We start from the raw sequence: 26,069 nt of genomic DNA, 5'->3' as shown, positions 1-26,069 counted from the left end.
TCTGAATCAAATTGGAAGCCTTGATTCGGAGAGATGAAGGGGTCGAGCCTGAGTCGATTTGGATTCAGAGATTTGGCCGCCTAATTGGGTCAGATCAAATCAGCAACCGAAGCTTCGCGCAGCCATAGTAAATAGACACCTTTCTAGACTAACTAATATATATATAAGAGCAATACACACAGGCACACACACATAGTACATGCATTTACAACCCCAAGTTCACCTCATCAGATGCTGTGAAAGACAGCATAGAGCAGATTTTAAAGTTGGGTGAGTGATTAGGATACAACAGATAGGAAAGCAGGGTATTGAGCTTAGAGCAGGCACTTCAGATCCAAGGACCTTTGAGGAATGGTGGCACAGTAATGGCAGCTGGGACTGGCAGAGTTCTTGGGAACAGGCAGGGGGAGTGGGGCAGTTTCAGTTCACATTAGACTCAAATCTGCCCTAGACAGATGTGGCTCTCAGTGACACAGTGAGAGTCACCTGGACAGGAAGTGTCCTGTCCTGGACCTGGTCTTGTGTACCACCATGATGATGTAAAGCATGCTTTCCCCAGTCATCCACTTCTACTGCCACTGAGAGTGCCCAGCTTTTGCAGTCCCATTTACACACAGTCCCCTTTTGGTCCAAATTGCTCACTGGATGCCCAGTCCGGGTGTCCCCTAGATAAACATGAAATAAGCCTGGAAGCATGTCATTTTGCCCAAACCATGTGGCCTTGGAAAGCCCCCACAATAAGATGCCACTTACCTCTTTCTGATGATACTTTATTGCTACCTTTAGCTTAGCCAAATCATGACATTTTTGGGGATCCAGCTCTTCACTTTGATCATCCCTGTGGTTAAGAATGATTTCTAGCTCCCTGGAACTCCGTGCCTGATCCAGAAGATCCTTAGCAAAACGCTTGCACTGCTGGGAGAGCTCTTCATATTCTGCCTTGAACTCATTTTCCACCTTGCTGAGCTCCTTTAACTCCCAGCCCAGCCGGAAGGCTGTCAAGATAGGGTCCTCGCTCGATAAGGCAATCAGCGAAGGGCTGGCTAATGCTTTGTAGATGTTCAGCCTCGACCGGGAATGCCTCAGGCTGTCCACCTCAGAGCTGGAGACACACTCCACACAGTTGCACCTGATCTGGTGAGGGCGCGGAATCGTTACCCGTCTTTGGACTAGCAGTTTGATGATTTCGTAGTTGTTGGTATGAGCCGCCAGCATGATTGGGGTGATATCCGGGGTGAATTCTGAAAACTGCGTGTCCATCATCAAGGTAGGGACCTACACATAAAAAATAAATAGCAATAAGAAGACTTATGGAGGTCCCTTCCAGCCCTACTTTTCTATGACTTCTATACATTTTTATGATTCTAGGGACCAGAAAATGGCCATTGAGCTTCTATCTATCTGTGCCAAACACAGTCCATGCACTAATACACAGTGGTTATTGATGATGTTCTGCATTTTTAAATCTTATTTACTTGCTATTCAAGCAAAATTATTTTCTGCCCCAAAGGTGCTCAGCTGCCCTTAGGGCAGTCAGTTTTGGCACTTTGGCTTACATTTTGTCATAGAAATTAGTTAATTTCTTGGGAATTCTAATATGGGAACTTAGTAAAAAAAATGAATGTTCATTCACAAAATTGTGGCTGAAAGCTGGGTTTCTAAGAGAAGGCACAAAACAGTAAAAGGTCAGGGAAACCTTACATAAAAGAGAGAGCGCAGGGGGAAAAATCAAATTAACAATTAACAAACAACCAACATATTGCAGTTAATTTTTGTGACTGGTACTACAGCAGCACCCAGGCCTGAATGAAAGGACCTAACGCAGTGGGTTCCTCAGGCACACAGTGTTGTTCCCCACCAGTTGAGCAAAACTGGTTTTTGCCTTTTCCCTACTCTTTGACTTGAAACTACTTTTCCATGGAAGGATACATTACATAACTGCCCTCAAAATAGATTTTTTAAAAGGGCTAAAAAAATTAAATGCAAAATTAATGAGCCATGGTCTCCAACAAATAAGCCGCTACAGGGTGTACATTATTCAGCTTCTGGTGCACTTCTGCAAAGATGAGTTTAATGCACACCCTGTTGGGCCTTATTACTATATGCAGAATGCAAAATTAGACTGAAATGCTCTTATATCCCCACTGCTCAGTGTGTTTCCATATGCTGCATAGGCAGCTCTCTTTGTTGTGGGTTAATAATTACTCGAGCATACTGTACTTCATGTGCCCACCGCTCTCACCCTAGTGGCTGACATTCCACCGCTCCAGGTGTGATTGCCAGTTCTGGTAAACAGCAGGCACACGTCCCCTTGCGATTGTCAAAGGCATTTCACAGAAACCATTGTCAGAATGATTTTAATGACAGGAAACATTACTCAATCCACTTAAAGAACAACAGTTTATAAGCCTTTTATAGGGTATGTGTGGGTTGAAAGCCACAGGGGTTGAAGCCAGGACTGCTGAATCTGATTTCAATGGGAGTTTAGTGCCTAAATACATTCAACGATCTAGGCCAAAGGCTTCTGTAGTTACAAGGCTGGAGCAGACTCATAAGCCTCTGGGTAGCCCAGTCCCTCAGCAGGGCGGAAAGCCATATTGTGCAACTTGGATTGCCATGAATCACCATATGCGATGATTTCCCAAATGGGTACAAAGGCAGGTGCACATGATCTGCTGCTCTGGTGGTGTGTGAATGTGCACAACAGACCAGAAGTCCCTTTGCTTGTAAATGCAGCATCCTGGATACAGACAATTAGGGTGTTAATTCTTCAAAAGCCACACAGGTGGAAAGAGTTGTGCTGTAACAAAGCAGGGCCCCTGATTGAAAGCAATTAAAGGCTGACACCAGGGAGCAAATGTACTAAAATGGCTCAGGAGGGAGCAGGGAGAATTAAGGGTGGGAGTAAAGTGGTCAGGCTGGCATTTTGTGGGGAAGGGGAGTTAGTTCAGACAGGGTCTATTAGTGAAAGGGTGTGTGTTTGGTTTTTTTAAGGTATCTGTTAAACTCCTAGTAATACGCGGATGGGTAGGAAGCTTTCTTTGTCAGGTTTTTGCTCACTCAACCAGTTGAATTATTTTTCTTAATGTTAAATGGAAGTTACAGATTCCACATGGCTATATCTCCCATAAGCTCACTCCTAAAATGAAAGGCATGCATAACTGCACTGCTGAATTCTTCTTCTTTTTTTTTTCCTGTTGACTATAATATGTCTTGGAACATGTGCCTCAGAGAAATAACAATTTTTCTTTCTCTCAACTCTATTAGTGTCAGGTGACAGGTTTAATTTTCTCTTTCTTTGATTGAACTTTATTGTACCTAGCTCTAAAGGGAAGACTTCCAGACTTCTGCAAAAGGATTTATTTGGGCTTTTTGAAAATAAAAGTCAGGCATTGAGAGAGGAAAAGATGGTTTTCATTAAATTAAACTGAGGGAGTGAGGCTGAGTCTGGAACTCTGGAGGCTTTCTGAAGCTGAACGTGGACCAGGATCTGAAAATTTAAGTGGCTGATCCCAAACCTCATTTGTACCCTACTAGTATCCTCAAACCCACATCAGGACTGCAGCTCTCTTGTGCTAGGTAGTCTACAAACACCTACCAGGTGGTAATCCTTAACCAACACTAGTTACAAAAAGGTCCTCAACCTTTTTAGACTCAAGGCACCACTCTGAAAGTGTCAGCTCTTAGTTTTCATAGCATAATACAGCAATTCTTCTCTTGTAAGGAACTCAAGGGCCACACACGGGTCAGAATGTTTTTAATACCCTGAATTCCTATTTGAAATCTCTGGGTTTATCTTTGAATCATGTTTGCACCTAACAGTGCTAATGCTGCATGGCACCCTTGAAAGGATCTCAAGGAACCCTGGCTGAGAGTCACTGATTTAAACAGACAACGTGGGGATGCGGTAGAAAGGAAACTGAGGCACAGAATAGGGAAGCACATTGCTGGAAGTCACATAGCTGGTTTGTGGCAGTGCAGGAAAGAGAACCCAGCTGTCCTGAAACAGTGTCCCAGATACTAGCAGTGTGGGCCCCTCTGATTACAGCTGTGCTACAAACCAAACCAGCAATAGCCAGAAGAAAGAAAAAATAAGGGCTGCTGTATTTCTTTTTTTTCATTACCAAATTTAACACTGCATTAGGTAGGAATTTCACATTTGTGACTTTCTGTAGTGCTTCTCCAGCACAATGCTCTTCATATAGAGATCTTTGTGACACTCCTGTTTTAAAACTGGCATTATGCAAAGAACTCCTTTGCTGATAGTGCAAAAACCAATTAATTGTCACTGGCTACAGGCTGAGCATCAGCAATTATTCCCAGTGTATATTTGTGCTGTTCTGACAGGTTGAGCTCATGTTTAGATCAGCTTCTTCTACATTTTAAACTACATTAAAATGACAAAAGTATAATAGGAATAAATTATTTTATCCCGAGGACTGCACTAAGTTCTCCCAAGGTTATTTTCATTAAGTGACCTGAATAACAAATTCTTTTTCATTAACCTCATCACCTGACACAAGCTGTTAAGATGAATCCTTTCAGAACCCCATTGTCAGTTCTCACATAAGGGCATGCATCTTCCCTGCATTTTATCTTGGTAATGTCAGCGTCTGAAATTACAACTCCCATTTATAACAAATGATCCAACGCTTATCATCATTTTGAATTAATCTGCAAAATGCTGGGGTGCTTGCTGCTATTCCATCAACTTTTCTTTATGATACTACAGACAGTGAACATCACTATTTAAGCCCAACTCCTGCCATGTTTGGAAACAATTTCAGTTTTCCTTTACATAGAATCATTGTTCAATCTACTTGAGATTTTTCAAGTACTCATCAGGAATGATGTTTTATTGATCATTGGAAAGGCAGTATTTTCCAGTAGACAGTGCATAGGACTATTAGAAACAGAGCTTGGATTTTAATACAAGTTCTAACCTTGGACAAGTCATTTAATCTCTTTGATTATGTCGTCTCCATCAATAATACAAAGAGATAGTACCCCTTTTTTATAACTCATATTTTTGAGATCTTTAGAGGAAAGATATTTTATAAACACTAAATAATTGTTATTTCTGCCCAAGTTGGCAAGTGACTATTCAACAATGCTGCCACTTTATAGGACAATGGCATTTCTTATTCAAGGCAAACCAAAATGCAGACTCAAATCCAAAGCCAGTCATCTAATAGAGGTATCTGTGTCTGGACCCTGTATATTTAGTGACTGGATTGGATTCAGAAGCATAAGCAGAAAATTCTGAAGATATTGCCTAGGCTTAGCTGAGCTATCATAAGAACCACTCTTCTTGTTAGATTTTTAGTCTAAGATAATGCAAATTACTAATCTGTCTTCCCCCTAGTCCCTTTTCAAGATTCACTTCTGTGAAAATTACCAGAAGATGTCATCTGATGATGATGACTAGTCAGGTAGCTAGCAGAGGTTATTGTGACTGGTACTGTTCACTAATACCACTAAGGCTAGGTATAGACATTCAAAAAGTCCAAGCCTGAATGAATTCAATCTTTGCAGGTTAGACTAACCTGCAGAGATTGAACCGATTTGCAAGTGGATAGACATTCACTTGTGAATCAGGAAATACAGGCACATCCCTGCAGTGGCTCAGGCTTGAAGTTCAGGGGCGGGGTGCTACAGTAGCCCTTCCTTCCCTTCCATAGAGCTGAACTGGGGAGGGAGCAGGGCCAGGCCCCAGCAGGATGCAGGATTAGGGAGGAGTTTAAACCCCTACCCTGGCCTACACAGTCCCCAGCCAGGGTATGCCTGAAGGGGGAGGGGAAAGCAGCCTTTGACAAGCTTTTCCTGGCTCACTGCTCAAGAGATGGGGAGTATTTCCAGACCCCAGTCCATGGCTAGCACTCTGAGGCCAAGGGAGAGTGCGGGGAGGGAGGACAGTTTGTGTGGAGTACATGCATCTATTGATGGTAATGAGTTTTTCAGTCTCCCTCTCCCTGCTTCTTCATTCTGCCTGTAGCAAACTGACAGGCACTCACACATCCCATGCATTGCAAACTAGATAATTTCTCCACCTCTCTCTCTCCCTTCTTGAACACTGACAGATTGTGGCCTTTGAAGTGAGCAAGCCAGCAGGGAGCTTATCATAACACAAAGCTTATCAGCCCATCAAGAAAACAAAGCCTCCCTCATTAGTTCAAGCTCTTCTTAAACAGCTTTTTGTAAAGCATTGGTAAGGAAGGAGGGAAATTACCAGCTGACCTGCTGATTAGTTCCAAAAAGCCCTAAGTGGACACTTTTCTGTCTGCCTTTGTTCCAATGAAATTGGAGACACACACAAAGACACGTCTCAGCATTAGCTAGCATGGGGTGGTGTGGCCAGATGCCAGCTGGGGTCCCTGCCGCTGGGGTCCCTGCACTGGGAGAGGGGGAATGCCTGTTTGAGCAGCAAGCGAGGGAAGGGTGGAGCAAGGAAAAACCAGGCAGATGCTGCTGTGCCTGTAGTCTCCACCTCCTTCTCAGCCAGCTCGCACTCCGGCTAGGGAGGAGAGGGGCAGGGCCAGCCCTGCTCTCTGGAGCAGACAACCTAGCCTAGCCTAGCCCAGCCTACCTCAGGGCTGGAAGGCATGCTGGGGTGCTGGGGGACCCTGATTTAAGTTAAACCAGGAAGGGGGTCTGAGACAGAAGTTCCATAAACCAGTTTGACCCAAATCAGTTAAGTCTGATACTACATACAACCAGGTTTATCTCAAATCAGTTTCAACCATTTTGAACTGGTTTATGTGCACTATTACAAGTTTAAACCAGTTTCTGATCACTTAAACTGGTTTATGTGTAACTTCTGTCCCTAGCCTAAAAGGAAACTTTCCAACCTGTCCAAGTACCTAGGCTTGTGTTACTTTACTTTACACTTACTTTAGTGGTTACTCTAAAATCCCCATCTCTCATTGCGGTTTCTCTTAACTTAGTGGGTATTATCTTCTGCTATGTGACTGTACAGATCTGGTACAATTAGGCCATAGACTTATTTGGATACATAGGCACTACTGTCATACAGATCAAAAAATAGAGACCAGGCTCACTGAGAATACTGGTTGTGTGGCATTTTTCACTATTCACTATTCAGGAAAGCAGAAAACACTGGAGATCACCTGACCAGGAGGAGAGATTTCCACTCTTTGACCACATACACACAAGTGTGGACGTTTGACTCCCTGGGGACAACTAGCAGTGGCACACCTAGTGCCGCTGTTAGTTGTCCGGGGGGAATGCCTGTACCACAAGCCGTCTGGCATCAAACATCAACTTTACTACAACATTGTATTAGGAAGAGACTGTGGTCAGGAAAGCAAAGTACAACCTAAGTTTGGTGTCTTCTCTGAGAATCCCAGTGCATTTTGTCTTCACTTTATGAATCCTTTTGGTTTTAAGCTCCTTAGAACAAAGGGTGTTTGCATATTTGTCCCATATGGTAGCTAGGCATTATCATACTGATTTGCAAAATAATTAGTAATAACAAAGAGTTCGACCTAATCTGATCTGCATTCAAACTCCACCTGCTCAGTTCAACTCCAGTTTGTAAATCAACACGTTCACCTACAGAACTATAAAAGGCTATATCCTGTTTTAATTCATATCTGATAGAGTGGACAAAGTGCTGATCCCAGAAAGGGTGTACCAGCGGTCAAAACATTCCCTGAAACAACTTCAGGTACTGGCTTAACTGCAACATCCAAAAAACAAAACAACAGAAATCAGAGTTTGGATAATCCACCAGACAATCTACAATTTGTAAATGATTTGTCTAGGTGCAGCTCTAAAAGAAACACGTACCATCAACCAGTCATCAAATGGCAAACCCAACGTTTTTTAATTAAAAAAAGAAGGGGACTTTGGAGCATAGATTCTGTCCATCGTTTGCAATTAACAACCAGGATGGGCCTGCAAAGTTATTATACCTTTGGCCACTCTTTAGCTCAGAGTCATAATCCTGTGGTGCACACAAGCAGCACCGTAATTTATAAAGCAAGAGGCATTGGGAAGCAGTCAGAGACAGCGCTGCTAGATTACAGAGCAGCTGTGCTACTGGGAAAAAAGGGTCTGAAAACAAGTACAGTGATGTGGCTGACTGTTTTTATCCCACCTTCTTGCCTGCAGCCTTGATATAGAATTTTTGCATTGACTTGAACCAAAAGGGTGTTTGTCTCTGTGTGGGATTCTCAATAAACATTACGCTACTTCTTACAGAGGAGGAGGTTAAACATTAACCTTAAGTGATTCTAGTGGTTTGGATTTTTTTTTCAAGAACTGAACATCATAATTAGATATGTCTAGAGAGATTCTTTGCAACACTAAGACCATGACAACACACACACATGCACGCATGCACAGGGTAGGATTTTTTCCCCCTTAAGAGGCAGGTCACTGAATGAAACTATACTGTTCGTTAATGAAAAATAATGAATGCCACCAACTGTTTGTAAGAAAAAGTGTTCTAGGCTGTTCTTTAAAATTGCCATGAGCATCTTTTTGCTATGGTGCTGTTTATATAGATAGTGGGCCAAGATCCTGCATGACCCATTGTAACAGTAAAGATGTGAATGGAGTCATGACACTGTACACTGCAGTGGAGGATCTGGTCCACAAGTTCAAGTTCTGCTTTCAGTGTACTCTGAAAAGGTCTGTTTACACCCGAGTTACCCTAACTTAATTGAGAATCTAGATCTGTCTCCCTCTCAGCAGGCTGTAGATATGAGCCCTTCCATGCTGGATTTTTTCTTCACTAGGTTCCTCTTTGCTGGGCACATCTACAAGTGCATTCAGGTGCTTTTCCTAATGTGCATTAAGTTTAGTACCTCCAGTGTGAGGTACTAAACAAATGTGCATTAGGCTGCCTTAATGCACAGTAATGAATGTGCACAGTTTTTAAGTGGCATTTAATGTGCAGTAGCTTATTTTACTGTGCATTAGTATAATCACATGGTTTTTTACATGATGCTTTAATGCACAGTAAAATAGGCTACATTAAAGGTCATGTGTAGACATGCACACTGAGGCAAAGGACATAAGTCTAGAGCAAACCAAGAGGTTTTATTGATTTAATTTAAATAGAAGAGCCTTAAACACAAGCCAGCTATGAACTAAACATTGCTAAATAATACTATTACTTATATTTAAATGTATCTGAGGCCATTTACACTATCCATTAGTTCAGCACTTTAGTGGTAGTTCTGGGAGATGGCAGGCACCTGACTCTCATATAACCAAGCTGTTTTTGAGCCAGAAAGATTCTCAAGCAGTCATATTTCCTTTAGACTCTTTTAGTTTTAATTTGGCTGCTTATCCAAGTGTTTAAAAGCTGAGGTGGACCCAGGGGATTGCTTACATAGAGCTAGCAAGTCTACCTCGAGTGTTTGACAGTGGCAGCAAACAGTGTTGGGCTTACCGTGCTCAGCCATGTATTTAGGAACCACGGTGTAGCCAGATCGACTGTCAAAAGACGTCACTATTTTGAGCTCGCTCTGCAGTAATAACTTGTCTTTTTGTTGGGCAATAAGAAAATGGAGGAAGCGAGAAGGCTGTAAGAAGGAAGGATTTTGCAGATGTGCATTTAAAGCAACCTAACACTGCTCAGTCTGAAACACAATTGAAGGTGGGGGAGTGGGACATAATCCCCAGATGCTGACTTCAGTGGGGGAGCAAAAATGGCAATGTTGCTACCCAGGGCACAGACTTCTGATCACTTCTTCCTTAGATACAGTCATACTCGTTAGCAGGAGTTTACTGCTACAGCCACTCTCATCAGGGAGGGAGAGTGGAAGCAGGGGTTGATGATTAGATGAATACAGAGGGCAAGCAATGTGCAATCTCTTCTCCTAATCTCAGCAGGATGCTGTTAAGAATTAGATAGCTTGTGTTTTAAGCCTCTTCTATTTCAATTAAATAAATAAATAAAACCTCTTGGTTTGCTCTGGATGTGTGTCATTTGCCTCAGTGAAGAGGAACCTATTGAAGTGGGAATCCAGCATGGAAGGGCTTATATCACAAGGAAGCCTTTAATTCTAGGCTGGGTACAGACATTATACTTTTACTGGTATAAGTGATCAGAAACCAGTCTATACTGGTAAAAGAACAGAAGTTTGGCCCACGCAACCAGTGTATACCCATAACAGAACTGAAGTTTGGCATGGTTTTAAAATTGGGGAACCTGGTCTAAGATTTGCCGCCCCCCCCCCCCCCCCCCCCAAAGGGTGAATGTGTGTTCTGTTCACTTCCGATTTGAACTAAGCCATTTACAGGAAACTGTGCAACTTAATGTTTTGAATGTCTCTGCCTAGCCCTACTGTTTGCAGAGAGTCATAGATCAGGTTTAGTGCTATAAGATTTTTGCAACTGCTCCCTCTCCTGGTGATGACTTCTTCTTTGTGTAAACACAGCGGAGAAGTTCATTACAGCGACAAATTATATAATGTGTTGTAATGTAACTGTGGGATATTGCCATCCCCCAGTTAGTAAATTAATTCTATATTATTATTCATTTCCAGAACACACGACTCGCCAAAGAACATTTGTCAAATTAAACAAAATAAACAGAGGATAAAATTCTTCCCTCATTTACATCGAGATAAGTCCAGAATAACTCAAGGGATTTACTTCATGTTTACACTGTTGCAGCTGAGACCAGAATCTGACTTGCGGACAAGAATGGAATTATCCGAGTTTTGGCAAAACCTAGAGTTCTTTTCTGGACATAACCATCATTTTATTCTCTGTCAGCTGTTCAGATATATATCTAGTCGTGTTGACAAAGGTAGAAAGTCAAGCTAGTTCCTTTACTGCAGTCCAGCTGGATAGATGTATTTAGAATAGATGAGATTTTTTTTCCTGTTTAAAAATATAACCCACTCTTTTTTTTTAAAGACCTTTTCCATTTTTCTTCATTTTAATTGCTACTCAGGGATGGGAACAGGAGTTTTTGGTGACAATGAAGACTAAAAATCAGCAATAGCTAACAAATAAAAAAGGGAAATTAATCTCCCTAAAGAGCTTACCCACTCCAGTCCCATTAAATCCTTGTCCTAACGAAAGGCTTTGGAGCACTGATGCACCTTATACATTGCATGTTTTACAGATAAGCTTTCCTCTAACCCAAACAAGCTGAAATAATCCATAGTTGGCAACTTGCAATAATAACAGATGTTGCCTGAAAAGTCATTTTCTTAATGCTAGTAAAAGTAGTAGTAATAACAACAATAATCATAATAATTAATTTATAGGGTCATGCTTACTTAGGGAAGAAAAGAGACAACCTTACATTTCTAGTCTTTTTAATTACTTCTTCTATCTGATCTACATATTTTCCATACTGGGTGTGTCTACATAAGACATTTACTGTGGAGTTGCCTTATGAACTCTGCAGTAAAATGTCACTGTCTACATGTGTGGTGCTATTAGGACAGACTAAATACAAGCACTATCCAGGGTTATTTATTCTGCAGCAATGCATGTGTAGATGCTGGCAGGGCTGGCTGGGGAATGAGGGTGTTTCAGTGTGAGGGCTGCCTGCTGGCTACCCCTGCACCAGAACACCCTCGTACACCAGACGGCCCCCGCAAAGCACACAGAGCTCGGCAGGAGCATCTCCAGGCTGGCAGGCTGACCCCCCTGGGGCTCCTGCCAGCTGGGGCTGATCTGACCCAGCTCAACATGCTGCAGTCCCGGGTGCACATATAAACACAGAGCCTGGGAGAAATAAACTCCAGTGCAATATGAGCTGGAGTTTATTGCTTCATCTTAATAGCAATCGCCCACTAAGTTGTAACAAGGACAAGGAGTGCTAACATAATTTAATATGAATATTTTTAATGGTGTTTATATAACTTTTTATGGCAAACGTCTACCTATTTTGTGTAGCGTGTTAATAGGGGCAGACAGGAGGTGGATCCTTACGTTTCATTGAAGTGACAGGTCACTACAGCCTTACAGCTTTTGTTTAGGAGAGGTTTGTTTGTTTTGTTCCTTTTAAACCACACTTGACCATATACCTTTAAAAAATCCAGATTTGGTCAGGAAAGCTAACTGAGTGGTTGCATCAGGGGTTAGTTCAGTGCTGCCTACCCTCACTCACCCGTCTAGCACAAATCAGATCTTTTAGTTTACAAAGCAGATTGCTCAGCATCTCAGCCATTTTGATTTGGTTAGTGTAGGTCTTACAGGTGGTGAGTATAGCATTGTTTCAGTAATAAAGAACAGTATGCATAACCTGAAGCTATAGGTGCTGAATAAGAGCGCAAAGACCACAGTGGTCACAAAGCAATAACAGTTTAGAAAATCCTCTCTCTCACAACAGGGAGTAGGGGGAACAACCCAGAATGGTTAGGATCTGTCTTTGAAAGCACTTATCTAATCCCTTTCTTCATTAATCTGACTGCTGCCATGTTAAAAGCCTTCATTAACAGCACACCTTAAATGCGGCTGTGACAGGAGCTGACTCAACAGCCTGAGAAGTTTGACTTTAACTTTCTGCATGGTGAACATTCAAAAGGAGTGCCTGAGTCCTCCCCACACTCGCATGAACAAAATATTGTGATGCAGCTGCTCTGAGCCATCTCCATGGCTTGGCTGGTATGCCAACCTGTTCCTTCATGATTTCCACTGTACATGGCAAAGGTGGGAAGTCTTGCAGAAAATATAAGATATTCTCAGTCCCCGTGCTGGAGGAAATCAGGAATTGCTGGTCTCTCTTCATTGCCACTAAAGGAAGCTGTAAATCAGGCCACAACAAGTTAAGCTACTGCCACAATGGAAGTGTGGGGGGACTTTGAGATGCCTTCTTATTCCTGGCTGTATTCAACACTAAGCAGAAATACTGCAAAAGAAATTCTGGAAGCATTCATTTTTTATAGTACTTGGTTTTTCAAGCAGGATCCAGAACATGTTACACTTACTTTCCTCTAAAAGTCATACTCTAAAATGTCCTCCAGCACACACTTTGAAAGTGTAAATGTATTGCTAATATGCATACTAATAAGTATTCATGGATATTCTTGCCCAAAAAAGTATGAGCATCTTTTCTTATATTCTTTCCGGAGTTGGGAATTATCCACTCAGGATTCAGAAGCAAACGGAAAGAGGTTTAGACAACCAATCATGTAGCACAAATAGTAAATATCTGAAGCCATTTCCACTGAGCTGGTGAGCAACTTGCAGATTGTAATATGCTGATAAAATAATAATATCAAAACTAAAAACACAGGTAAAGACATCAGTTTGTTCACGTAGGAACCAAGACAAAAACAGATCGAGTCTGTTGAGCAAATAGTTTGCTGCAAAGAGGTGGCTAAACTGAGCTCTGATCCTCTAATTCCTGCCTCTGGAAACTGAACGTGCTGTGCAGAGAAGGTGTTGGCCCTGCTCTAGGGTTTTCGGTCACTAGAGAGCTCAGACAGTTGAGCTGTCTTGTTTTTCAATTGCTTTATTACAAGGGTTAAAAGAAATTTGCCCTCACAAACTGCACCGTGTTGCTAGCAGCTGACGTAGCAACAGATTGAGCACGTTATGTGGTGTATTAGGAACAGCACTTATAAATGATTAAAGATAATTCCCAATATAGCGTCCAACATAGTTCCAGTTCCCTGACCTTTCCATCTGTCTAAGCTTTAGCTTGTAAGCTCACTGAGGCAGAACCTGTTTCTTATCCATGCCTCGCACAACACCCTTCTTGGTTTGCCCCCAGGAACTACCCTGAATGATATAATAAATAATAATCGTCATTTTGTTAGCTAATTTGAAATATTTGGGGACTGATTTCATTGTTCAGTGTCTAATATCTGGCACCGAGCATCTCAATCTGCACTTGTGCTTTTCAGTTAGTTGCAGTATCTGGTACATAGCCTGAGGATGTTGTTGCCAGTTCTTCCTCCCAGCCTGTCTTTGTTCCCTTCTCTTAAGTTTCAGAGTGTTTTCCCCTGGTTCAATGTGATGATTAAATGAAGTGGTCTTTGATTTCTCTGTGCTTGGTTTAATTAGATGGAATCCATTTCCAGGGTAGCCTTTGGTGTCAAAGACCTGTTGTTAGCTATAGCTGTGAATTATTGCTGCATCGATAAAAATAATGAAAAGCTTGGATGCTGGCAGAGGCATTAGGCATCAGTGCTGCTATAGCTGGTTTTAGATTTTGAGACATGAGAGAAAAAATGCAATTTTTTGCATTGAGACTTTCTTTCTCAAATATTTCCATACCAGGTACATATGGCTAAACCTTCCCCTAAGCTTCCTCAACCTTCTCTAGGACAGTTCTGTCTCTAAACGTGCCTCCAGCCCTGGGACATCTTTCCAATTCCACTATGGACCTCTTGCAGAAACTTCTGTCTCAGTTGCCCATATACAGGGGCTATGGTTATGGCTAGACCTAGATAGGCATTAAATATTTAGCTTTTGTGTTCTCCTTTGACTGTTGTAGGGTTTTTAGACACTGCTGCCATTCTCTTGCCTCTGGCATTGCAGGCAGGTTGGAACAGGCATCCAGAGAGATTCTAGACCTTATACAGGAGTCGGACATCAGCCATAAGCACCATATATACACAATGTGAGTCATACATACATTTACCTTGCCTCTCTTTGAATGCCCCCTACACACATCAGTTTCTTCCTTGGCTTATAGTTGAGGAGTTGGCTGCTATGGAGTTTGATACAATTATGCCATAGTGTACATATCCACTTGCTCTTCCTTAAAGCTTAGTCAGACCAGAAGCAGTAAAAATATCCCTTTTCCCCAGGAAAGCAGGATAGATAAGGAATAATCTTTTTATAGTGCAGAATTTAACCATTCCACTATGTTGCTAGCAGGTACATGTAGCAGAGGACTATGTCCTTTACTCTAAGTAATAAGAACACCATTGATTTCCTGCATATTTTCAAGTAATAATCTAATTTGTATTATTTAGCATTTATATGCCAGCCATCTTTGTTGTAATTGATCTGGTTCCTTCATTTTAATACAAATACTCGGTAACTCTGTTTGCCTTAGAGTTAATCGCATTCACGCTTAAATCAGGTTATGGGAAAAGGTCAGAGAAATCCTTTCCTTGACTCCTTGAACAAGGAGGAAGATCCCTACCTGATTATGAGGGCTAAACTAAAACTAGCCTGAATCATAGTACTAACCTGGCTTTGGCAAGAATGGAATGGGTTTAATGCAGCATATCATTTCAGGTTCATGAAAGTTCACAGATTACAGATCTATTATATTTACTCACACACAGGGATTAAGGTAGATTTTCTCTCATCAGCTCATTTGAAATAGGATTTTATGAGGTCAAATTTAAGTTAGCAAATGCTATCAAGTTTAATGGCCTTCTTTCAGCAGGTGCCTAAGGATTATCGACAAAGATCCTAAACTCGCCTTTTATTCCTACAGTGTTTTCTGCAAAACTAAATTTCCCTCGGGGCTTATCTCTGCAATGTTCATTCTCTGGAAGATACAGGGATTGGTATCTGCTGAGATCTCATTGACTCATGCATCCTACTGACCTTTGAAACAAATTCAGTCATAATTACAAATACTAAAAGTATTTTTTTGTATTCTTGTTCTTGGGACATTTGCATTTGTAGTCCCATCTGTGAAACGGATTAATTTGGAGCCATCTGCCATGGGCAAATGGCTAATTTTGGCAGAGATGAGGAATGTTAGCATCATTTTATGGAGACATTTGCTGTGAGCCCTGATAGATGTGAGCAAAACCTCTACTCAGGAAAGTGTTTATGTCTAGACTGTGGACAATAAGTAACCCAGATAGCAACTGATTAGAAGTTCATTTCTTAAGGACAGAAGCAGGGCTCAGGATTCAGCACAGAGTGTAAATTTGCATTGGAAATGAACACATTGCCACAAGTTAAAAATTATGCCAAATTCATGCAAATCAAATGTACTGCACCAAAAGCTCTTCACTTCGCCTACATTATTTTGTAGAAATCACAAAGGATTCCACTAAAAAGATTCCTGAATACTCATAAGTCCTAATTCAAAACCCAAGGAGGTCAATAGAAAGATTCCTATTGACTTCAATGGCTTTCTGACCAGGCCTTCTGGGAAGAATTTGACAGGAAATTCGACCGCTATAAAAAACTGGATTAAAATTATTTTGGACAAAAAGTGGCTTCTCTTTGGTAGGGGAAATTAGTGCCCACACAATCTGTGTCTGAACATTGGTACTTGCTGTTCAGTCCCTAACACAATTTTGACTAGCTACAGGTCTGACAGCTTGCTTTGTCCCTGCACAACCATCCATTCTGCAGGTGCAGAACTTCAGGAACAAACCTGGGGTGTAAAATGGAGGCCAGGCCTGCATTTCATTTCTGAAAGCAGCATTTGGTGGTAGACAGGTCCTCACAGCACAGGTGCTTGGAGCTTTTGATAACACTTTCAGCAGACAGGTCAGAAAGATGCTACAAGGGTACATGCATGTAAGACTCTGCACATTCCTTCAGCTCTGATAGTAACACTGCATATAATGGGCATTTGCATAAATGGCAACATGCACGTAATTCCTGAGAAAATGGTGGTGGCATGCTTTTGAATTAAAACACATCACGAAGGTGTTTTCTGAGTGCTGACGTGCATTTTGCCATTTATACAAATGCATGCGTTCAATGCAGTGCCCGGCTCATCAGCTTGCGGGTGGAGCAGACTTGATTAATCTAGTCTGTTCCAATGCGCTGGATCTCTGAACCATCGGAGCAGACAAATGTATGTGTATACATGCCCAATAAGCCCTATCCAAAAATCCTAGGAGGCAACAAACTGTCTCCATGGACTTTAAGGGCCACAGGTCTTGCTCTATACTCATACCAAAGGTGCACTAATAAAGTAATTTAAAGAACCTTACACTGCCACTGCATGCACTGTCCCTGTTCTAGAGACAGAGGCTAGAGATAGACCTTCAAAAAGCTGGAGCCTGAATTGATTCAGTCTTTGCAGGTTAGTCTAACTTGTCTAGATTGAACCAATTTGCAAGTGAATAGACATTCAGGAAATGCAGGCACATGCCTGCAGTTGCTCAGGCCAGAACCTGGGAGGCACTAGAATGTGCCCTCAGCTGCAGGGAAGCTGTGCTGGGAGGCATGGCCAGCCCTGGCGGTAGCTTCAAGTGAACTGGCCAAGGAGAGGAATTAAGGGGGTTTAATTCCTCCCCCTCTGTCCCACCAGCATGGACGTGGGCCATGCCACCACCCCCGCCCACCCCTGCTCTGGCGAGGGAGCACAGGGGTGAGGCCAGCCCTACTCTGCTGTAGCAGAGAGCACAGCCCCACCCAGGGCTGCAGAGCATGCCAGGATGCCTGGGGACTCTGTTTTAAGTTAAACCAGGAAGGGGTCTGGGACAGACATTGCATAAATTAGTTTGAGCTGAATCAGTTAAGTCTGATACTACATTGAACCAGGTTTATCTCAAACTGGTTTCAGCCATTTTGAAACTGGTTTATGTGCACTGAACTTATGTTCTGTCACAGGTTTAAACCAGTTTATGATCACTAAGGGCATTTATACACATACCTTTTTGTCCCGTGACATGCCGGAGATCCTCTGCTTTGCGGCAGACTCTATTAATCAAGTCTGCTCCACATACGAGCTGATGTGCGCTGTGCTGTGCCATGTGCAGTTGTATAAGTAGCGAAATGCACGTTAGCATGCAGAAAATGGAGGCAGTGAGCTTTTGAACTAAAGTAATTCCGAGGTGTTTTAGTTCAAAAGTATGCCACTACCGCTTCCTTAGCACTGATGCACATTTCACCACTTAGACAACTGAAAGCGTTGCAGCTCACGGTGCTTTTTGAAGTGCCCAGTGCTGTGGCACTTGCACATGTAAAAATGCCCTTAAACTGGTTTGTGTGTAACTTCTGTCCCTAGCTAGAGAGTTAAATTTCATTGTCTCACTTCCATCAGGATGAATTCCAGTGACTAGGGACAAACATTCAAAAAGCCTGGGCCTGAATTGATTCAATCTTTGCAGGTTAGTCTAACCTGGCTAGGTTAAACAGGTTTGTAACTGCACAGACATCCCCTCTGGACTGAAAAAATTCAGGCACGTGCCTGCAGTGGCTCAGGCTAGAAGCTGGGAGGCACTAGAGCGACCCTCCCTTCCCTTCTACAGTGCTGAGCTGAGGGGGGCATGGCCACGCCCTGGCAGGATGCTCTGATTAGGGAGGGGTTCCCCCCCTCCTGACCAGCACAGCAGGGAATTGATAACATAATGTTTATCACCCCTAACTTATTTACCACGCCATTAAGAAAACAACAGCGGGACATTACCAGCTATCTGTTGAGTCTGCCTTTGTCCCGTCTGCCACAGCACAGACCATAGCCAGCACGTGATCTACTAGCTAATGCTGTGAGGTGTCTGTGTAAGGCAGACGGGATGGGGCAATCCCTGCTTTGCAGGAAGTAAGGAGGGGATGGGAGGAGCAAGGGGAAGCCAGGCAGACACCTGCAGTCTCTGCTGAGCTCCAGCCAGGAAGCAGAGGGGAGGGGCCAGCTCTGCTGTGGAACAGAGAGCCCCGCCCAGCCCACAGCATGCTGGGATGCTGGGGGAGTCTGGTTTAACTTAAACCAGCAAAGGGTCTAGGACAGACATTGCATAAACCAGTTTGACCCAAATCAGTTAAGTCTGATACTACGTTCAACCAGGTTTATCTTAAACTGGTTTCAGCCATTTTCAAACTGGTTTATGTGCACTGAACATCTGTTCTGTTACAGGTTTAAAGCAGTATCTGATCACTTAAACCAGTTTGTGTATAATGTCTGTTCCTAGCCAATGAAAACAAGATCAGGATCCCGCTATAATGTCAAGTCCTCTGAGTATTTCTATCTTCTCCTTCCCATTGCCTATAATACATACTGACAAATTCAGCCTGCAGCAAGGAAGGCCTTTCTCTGAACGTCCTAAAGATTGGTAGGGGCCAAATTGTCAGCTGGTGTAAATTTGCCTGGCTATAGACAAGATGATGGTTTTAGACCATTTTATACCACCTGGAGGAGCTGGCGCTTTTCATTTTCCATTCTTTGTGAGGGGGCTTCATTATTATTATTTATGACCTGCCTTCTGGTAGAACCTTTAATATTAAACATGAAGATTAAACATATATAACGTATATTCCTTAAATATGGAATGAAAGAAAGGTCCACCTCTTTCTCCTCCCTAAAAATAGGCAAATAGCAGCTGGCAAATATTTTTGCAACAAAAAGCACTAATTTTGGCTCCTATTTATTCCCAGATAATTGTTGTTTTAGGATGACCATAAAAAGTAAAACGTTAGTAAATACAGACGGTGGTTTTCCTGACTTTTGTTGGCTTCATAGGTCATGTTTATTCATTATTTTCCCATTATAAAAAGTTTCAGTCCTCCAACTGGACAGCAGGCATGGCACTTGGATATCACCTATATGAAAAAGCATGTATCCAAAGCAAACACCTGGTAAATAATTTATTGCTGGGGCTGAAATTTGTTTGACTAAATTATTTTATGAACACTTGGGAAGAGTAATTATATCCATATGACTTTGCACATGGAAAAAGAAGCTGTATTTTGTAACAAATATCCCTAGCAGTGAACAACACAGCCAGCTTTATTTCTCTGCAGAACCAGCTTTCCCTCTCTGCCCTGTTGCATTAGGAGTGTCCAGCTGTGAGGGAAGCCAATAGGAGGCTCACCTTTGTTTGCAGTGGGCTCCATAGACTCTCCACTGATTTTAAAAAAAAAAAAAGTTTCAATGACATGATGAACCTACAGCGGAACCCCAAATCTCCAAACCTGGGGCGGCATAATTCACTATTACTGAAGCATATTTTGTTACTGGTGGGAGTATTCTGCATACAAATGCTGAAGTGTCTGTAATGGTTTCATCAAAAGACCTGGATCTCAGTGCACAAAATTGTGTCTTTATATTGTGCTCAGGCAGAACAGACCTTATTAGAAAGACAAAGTCTTAAATAGCCCATGAGCTTTTCTTGCAGGTAAACCTAACAGGAAATAGATCTGCTTTACAACATCCCTATTGAGAATGCCCACCTATACCGTGCATTTGTAGCTCTCCTCAGAGTATTTCTACTTGTCCTCAGCTCCTTTAAACTTTCCATGTAAACCAAATTGCATTTCTCTCTAGACACACCCGAGACTGAGAAAGCCACAGCACTGGAGAAGCACGTTGTTATAGTTACTGGCATATGACTTATCACTGCAATTGTCGGAGCACTTTCAGAAAACAGCAGTTAAGCTGCAAAACTGCAATTTAACAAAGGCCCGAAGAGTAATGGCTACCCAGCATCTTTTAATAATGGGGTATGAAGTTCTTTATTGCCAACCCTTGTCACCTGCTAGAACCTGTCTCTGCTAGGTAGGGATGATGCTCACAGGAGCCAGAAAACCCTCATAGCTCTTCCCTTATTTTTGCTGCTACCCCAAAATTCTCCTACACAAGACTTGGTCTAGTTGAGTGGGGATAAGGCAGAGCTCTTCCCTTGAGATTTCTGGTATGTAAGAACATACACGGTTTGCTTTTCCACCCTCAGTGATCGTATTTGCAGCTGACACGTTAGCAAACCATGCAAAGACTTGGGGCCAGGCACTTTTGCCTGAGTAACCACAGAAGGACCAGCTGTAATCCAGACCATGTATTTTCAGACAGGGTGACCTGACCATATGCAGGTGGGTTCAGATAAGTCAAGATGATGAGTCAGTAAGAACTGTTATGCTGAAGGGTGCTAGTGGTCTTCCATCACAGGACCTAGTTGCAAAGGCAATTGCAAGCCTTGAATGCTTGCAGGTGAAAATAGCACTCTCCTTTGTGCATGATAGCGGGGACAGCTGGACCCTTGAGAGAGACCCAGAACTTGGTGACAAGAGAGTAGGGAACTAGCAGGGTTTCTGACGTTCCAAGACTGTATTAAACAGTTAAGTGACCAGGCAGAGGACTCCCCCAAGAGCCCAGCAGTGAAGCAAAGGCAAACAGACAGTCCCTAAATGAGGACAAGGCTGGTGTGTTGGACCTGGGGGTGTCTGCAGAAGGGATCTTCCTATGCCTGATCATGTCTCTGCCATTGATCTGAGAAACACCCTCATGTGCCTTGTGCAAATAAACCAGTTTATGGTAGGGAAATGCCCTGGTTCCACAGCATGGATTTCTCATCTAAATAGAAACCACTGCCAAACAACCATTCTGCCCAAAACAGGGGAAATGGTTTCTTTTGTGTGAGATTAATGAACACTGTGAAGACAGTAACCCAGTAGGACTAGGCAGTGGGCACACATGGGCATATACTTGCTCTCTTGCAAGTCATTTTCAGCTGCTCCTCAGTGTTAATAGGGTTTGTGGGGTACTTCTGGAAAAAAAATTTGATGGGGAGGAGCCCTGAAAGATAATTAAGGGACATTGGTGCTGCTCTGAAATTATCATAAGGAATCTGAATTCTGACAGAGGCATTAGCTTTGAGGCTTGATGTGTTAAGCTGTGTGTCCTAACTATGCTTAACTAGGCACTTTTTTTCTCTGAATACGATAACAGTGTACATGAAGTGAATACCAATTGTTAGCATCGCTTGGCTAATTGCTGAGACTGAAGAACTGAGGGCAACCTGTCCTGCAGGTATACTCCCACTGAAGCCTACGGAAGGAGCTGAAACAGTGTTGAAAATCCAGGACTGTTTTTTTTTCTGATCTGGTGACTTGCCTCCTTGAGCTTCTATGCAAAATTAGAACCAGGGGAATTTTCTATCTGGGGATTTTTATTGGGAACACTGTACAATTCTGTCCAAGTTTTACATGAAGATGGGAGTTTGTTTTTTAAGACATTTGTCATGCCCACTGTAATTAACTGAAAATTCTGCCCTTCCTTCACATAAATATAGCTGTAGATATAAAGAGGGATAAGTATGGGTTTATGCACATGAAAAAAAGAAATAGGCCCACTGTGAAACACAGTACTAAGACAAAGAAGTTGGGCCCATTTCTCAGCCCCTCTAAAACTGCCTGGCACCTCTGATTTCAGCTCTGTCAGCTGAAACTAGCAGTGGCTGTGATGTATGAATGAATGAAAAGCTCTGCAGTCTAAAAGACTAGTTTGGAATCCACATAGAATCATAGTACTGTCGTCATGATGATTCAAATGAACTTGTACTTAACCTCAGATAAACACTAGTAGTCCTTATTATACTAAAGGATATTTTCAGTATAGTTTTAGTCTAGCTTTTGCCCTTCCCTGTTTAGGGCATCTCCAGACAGAATATCCAGTCTTTCTAGAACAGTGAGAAAAGACTATTGTTCATTTCCCAATGCATGGTCCATATTTTGCCACAAATGTTGGGTACAGAAAAAAAGTATTTCTATTTAACTCTATCAGGAAATGTTATTTATTAAATGCTATTTTATCTATCTAATGCACTAGTAATATCCTTCTATTTAATGTCTCCAGAATTTCAATAATGCTGCCGTAGCAGGCTGAATTGTTAGTGTTTCTGCGTTGTAATTTGAACATTCTTCAAAGTTGGTTGTGATGATCTGAAGTATTTCATAACTGCATTTGACTGTCTACCATTATTATTGAAAAGATGCACATTAAGGGCCAGTCTGTTGAATAAGAGAGATCCTCTCAATGATTAAATCATATTACTCCTTCAATTCTTTTATACAACAGGATGTTTTTCAGTAGATTTCAGAAAAGGAAAAAAAACATTGGGTAGTGAAAGCAGATTTTGTTCTAGCCTTGTGCTCTAACCAAAGGATATGGAAACAAACTATAGAGAGTCTAACACTATGTTTAAGCTACTGAATTTATTAGCTACAGTATTTGTAAATGAAGAGCGAGAACAAGCATTGAATGATACAGTGGAATTGATAGCACTTGTGTCAAAGATCCAGACCCTGAACTTACAAAAACTTAGGCACATTAAAAAACTTTGAGTTCAAACATGTGACAAAAGACTTTGCACCATGACTCACATGTGTAACCATTGGTGAGGTATTGTCAAAGGGCCCCCTCTCTGCCAGTCTACAGAAGGCATGGGTTCTTATCCCTATGCCAGTTGTAGCTGCTTGTTTTCATTTTGGCAGTCTTCAATCCAGTCCTGGTGTGGCAGCCAAGATGATGGCATAAGTGCTAACTTAAATTGGACTGCTCATTTGCTTAAAATTAAGAAAATCCAGGACTCAGGTTTCATTTGGAAAAGCAATTGCAGTTTGCAGTAGCAATATAACAATAGATAGCAATAGCTTATGCTTATACGTGTGAATTAAGATTTCAAAAGACACTAAATTACTAAACTGCAAAGTATATTTCTATAATTCAGTTTGCTGAAATAGGAAAGATGAGACATGAAAAAGAGTACTTTATGAAACTGAAACTGCCCATGGAATAGAAGTTACATAGTACAATTACTTAGGCTGGAAACTGTCCAGCAGATCAGCACTGATGTGTCTTATAAAATGCTGTGGACTCTTTCATGCGGACGTTTGTTTTACATTTCCCACATACGCTATCACCTCCAACAGCAAAGTAACTCTTCCCCTTCCCAAACCTCTTCTGGGGTACTGGCTCACAAAAAGAAATGCACTGAAGCAACAACCTAGGATTTTCAGTAGAAATGTCACTCAAGAAAACCTGTGCCCCCCGGATTAGCCCCACAGGAGCTTGCAATCAAACCGGGATCTAACCAAGCTGGTAGCAAATAGAACCTTGCTGGATATTTGACTAACCTGTTTTTCACCACTTGGTTTCCTGTAATTCAGAAGCAGCTCCACAGCCCCCACCACCTCCTTCCGTATCGCGTACAGCAGGGCATCCCCAACGTACACGCTGTGGCTCAACAGCAACTCCATGATCTCCAGGTTTTCATTCTCTATGGCTATTAAAAGGGCACTGCGTCCAAGAGGATCCATACAGTTGATGTTGATGTTGTAATAGATTTCAGCCTCTTGGAGGGCATGTTTCACGCTGGCATAGTCACCCTTCTCTACAGCACTGAGGTAGGCCTTCTCTTCCACGGAGAGCTCTGCCTCTGCCCGCACAATCTGCAGTGGGATCCGATCTCGGTAGGGCGAGTAGTTTACTTTTTTGTAGTATAGCTGGGCCATTGTTCATAGTGACTGTGCAGCCTGTTATAAGGGAAGAAGACAGACACTTAGTGCTGGCAGTAACAGCAATTACTTGATTCCATCCCAGCGCAGCTAAAATTGCTGAAAATCCTTAACAGGGAAGCTGATTTCCTGTACAACGAGTTTCACGTTCCCCAGTGATCGGCATATGTGGAAGAATAGAGGTTACAGTCTCGTATTCAGCCGGACAATGCATAGAATAACACTGGTTGTACCCCACGCCAGTGCTCTTCGCTTCATCTGATCACCAGCCCCAGCTGCTGTTAATGGACGATCCATCAAATGTGTGAATAAATAGATTTCTCACCTCTGCTCTGCTTTCAGTCAGTGTTTTTCCTGTCCCTTTATAATAGCTGGGCCAGACCTTCAGCTACTATAAGCAACTCTGCTCCATTGAAGCAAAGGAGCTATGTCAGCTTCCACCATTCTGTCATATTTAATGATATTTCTTGCATTACCCTTGTTCCTGCCCCTTCCTTTGAAGTAGGGCTTATGTTTTCCTTCATATTTATTTTTTGACCTGGTCATGGTTTTATTTTAAAAACTTAGCGCTATTTTAATTTTTAAACGCTTCACTCTCCCTGTTTTATAAATAGGTCCCGAAGATAGGCCATGTGGAACACATCACTCCAGCTCCCCAGAGCTCACTGTGCTGCTGCAGCCTAGAGAAATCCTTCCCTTGAATGAGCACGGCATATCGAACTTTAGGTCTGCCCCCTTGCTGGAAGAGTCTGATGAGGAATTAAGATCATACCACCGGGCATGGTGGCCCACAGGATGAAGGGTCCTACTGTGGCGGTAGAAGGGTTTTAAAATATTTAGTTGTGGGTGTTCCTACCACTTCAGAGCCAATGAGGCTCACTGGGTCAGTACCATGGGGTCTCTTCAGTCGAAATACCTGTTAGATCATTTTCTCCAGCTATTTGCCCAAACCAAATTGCAGTATATTATCTAGGGCAGGGGTGGGCACGATGTGGCCCGGGGGCCGGATGCGGCCTGCCAGGCCATTCTATCTGGCCCGCGGGGCCCCTAAAAAATTTAAAAGATTGATATTTTCTGCCCCTGGCTGCCTGTCATGCGGCCCTCGATGGCTTGCCGAAACTCAGTAAGTGGCCCTCTGCCCGAAATAATTGCCCACCCCTGATCTAGGGGGTTGTCTCTGTCCACCATCTACCAGGTAGGAAGCTGAGGGGACAGAAAGAACAGGAGGTTTCTTGGGGTTTTCACAGAGTAGTGGGTCAAGAATTCCAAGTTCTGTTTTTTGCTGCACTATACATTTTTCTCATGCACAATTCAACACCTCTTTTGTACTTTTAAAAATGGTTCAACCCCTCCCTACTACGCCAAATTGTGCATAGGTATGACAGGATAGCTCTTGCCTAAAAAAGTAGTCTGTCTGGCTTGAATTCTGGAAATGGTATTGTATGTGATAGATGTCAAATGATAACATTTAAATTTCAAGCTTAGCAACCAAATAAGTATCCAACCTGTCTGGAAGGTGGAATCATTCAATGCACTCACTTGTTTCATCTGAAACAAGGGACGTATGACTCGCTGAGAGACCGTGGGCAAAGCAGCCAAGGCAGCATGATGCCATGCACATGCACCCGTTTGTTTGTTTGTTGTTGTGATGCACTGCTGTAAGCGCAATAAATTCATCCTGAGCCCAAGGGGGATATTCTTCACTATTTTCACATGATGTGCACCTAGCGTAAATATATCTCTGTTGCCACCTGCAACTCTCCCAGTTTGAATTGTGCATCCAGCCACTCTGCTTTAAAATGTAATGTTGCAGCTTCCTCTTGTACAGAATAGTGCTGTACAGGGATAGCGCTGGTCCCTACTGCCTGCTATGGGGCAAGTAAGTATGTTTAATAGTTCAGCAGCTGGCTGAGGTCCCGCCTTTGATTTGGTGCCTGAAGCCTGGTGTGTTCAGAGTAGCATGCTCTGAG

At 42.5% G+C, this 26,069-nt stretch overlaps 1 protein-coding gene across 1 annotated transcript in view; it reads right to left on the bottom strand.

Moving 5' to 3' along the window:
• Window positions 1-24,096, bottom strand: part of TRPC5 (transient receptor potential cation channel subfamily C member 5) — a 109,525-nt gene extending 85,429 nt beyond the window's left edge. The window contains exons 1-2 of the mRNA XM_006029369.1: window positions 23,719-24,096; window positions 754-1,275 (exon numbers count right to left, since the gene is read on the bottom strand). Of these exons, the coding sequence (XP_006029431.1) occupies window positions 754-1,275; window positions 23,719-24,096 (900 nt within the window). The remainder of the gene's footprint in view (window positions 1-753; window positions 1,276-23,718) is intronic.
• Window positions 24,097-26,069: the final 1,973 nt, after the last annotated feature.

Source organism: Alligator sinensis, unplaced genomic scaffold (assembly GCF_000455745.1).
Source record: "Alligator sinensis unplaced genomic scaffold, ASM45574v1 scaffold521_1, whole genome shotgun sequence".
Taxonomy (NCBI): Eukaryota; Metazoa; Chordata; order Crocodylia; family Alligatoridae; genus Alligator; species Alligator sinensis.
The sequence above is the reverse complement of the archived record's forward strand: the minus strand, read 5'-3'. Positions and strand labels throughout refer to the sequence as shown.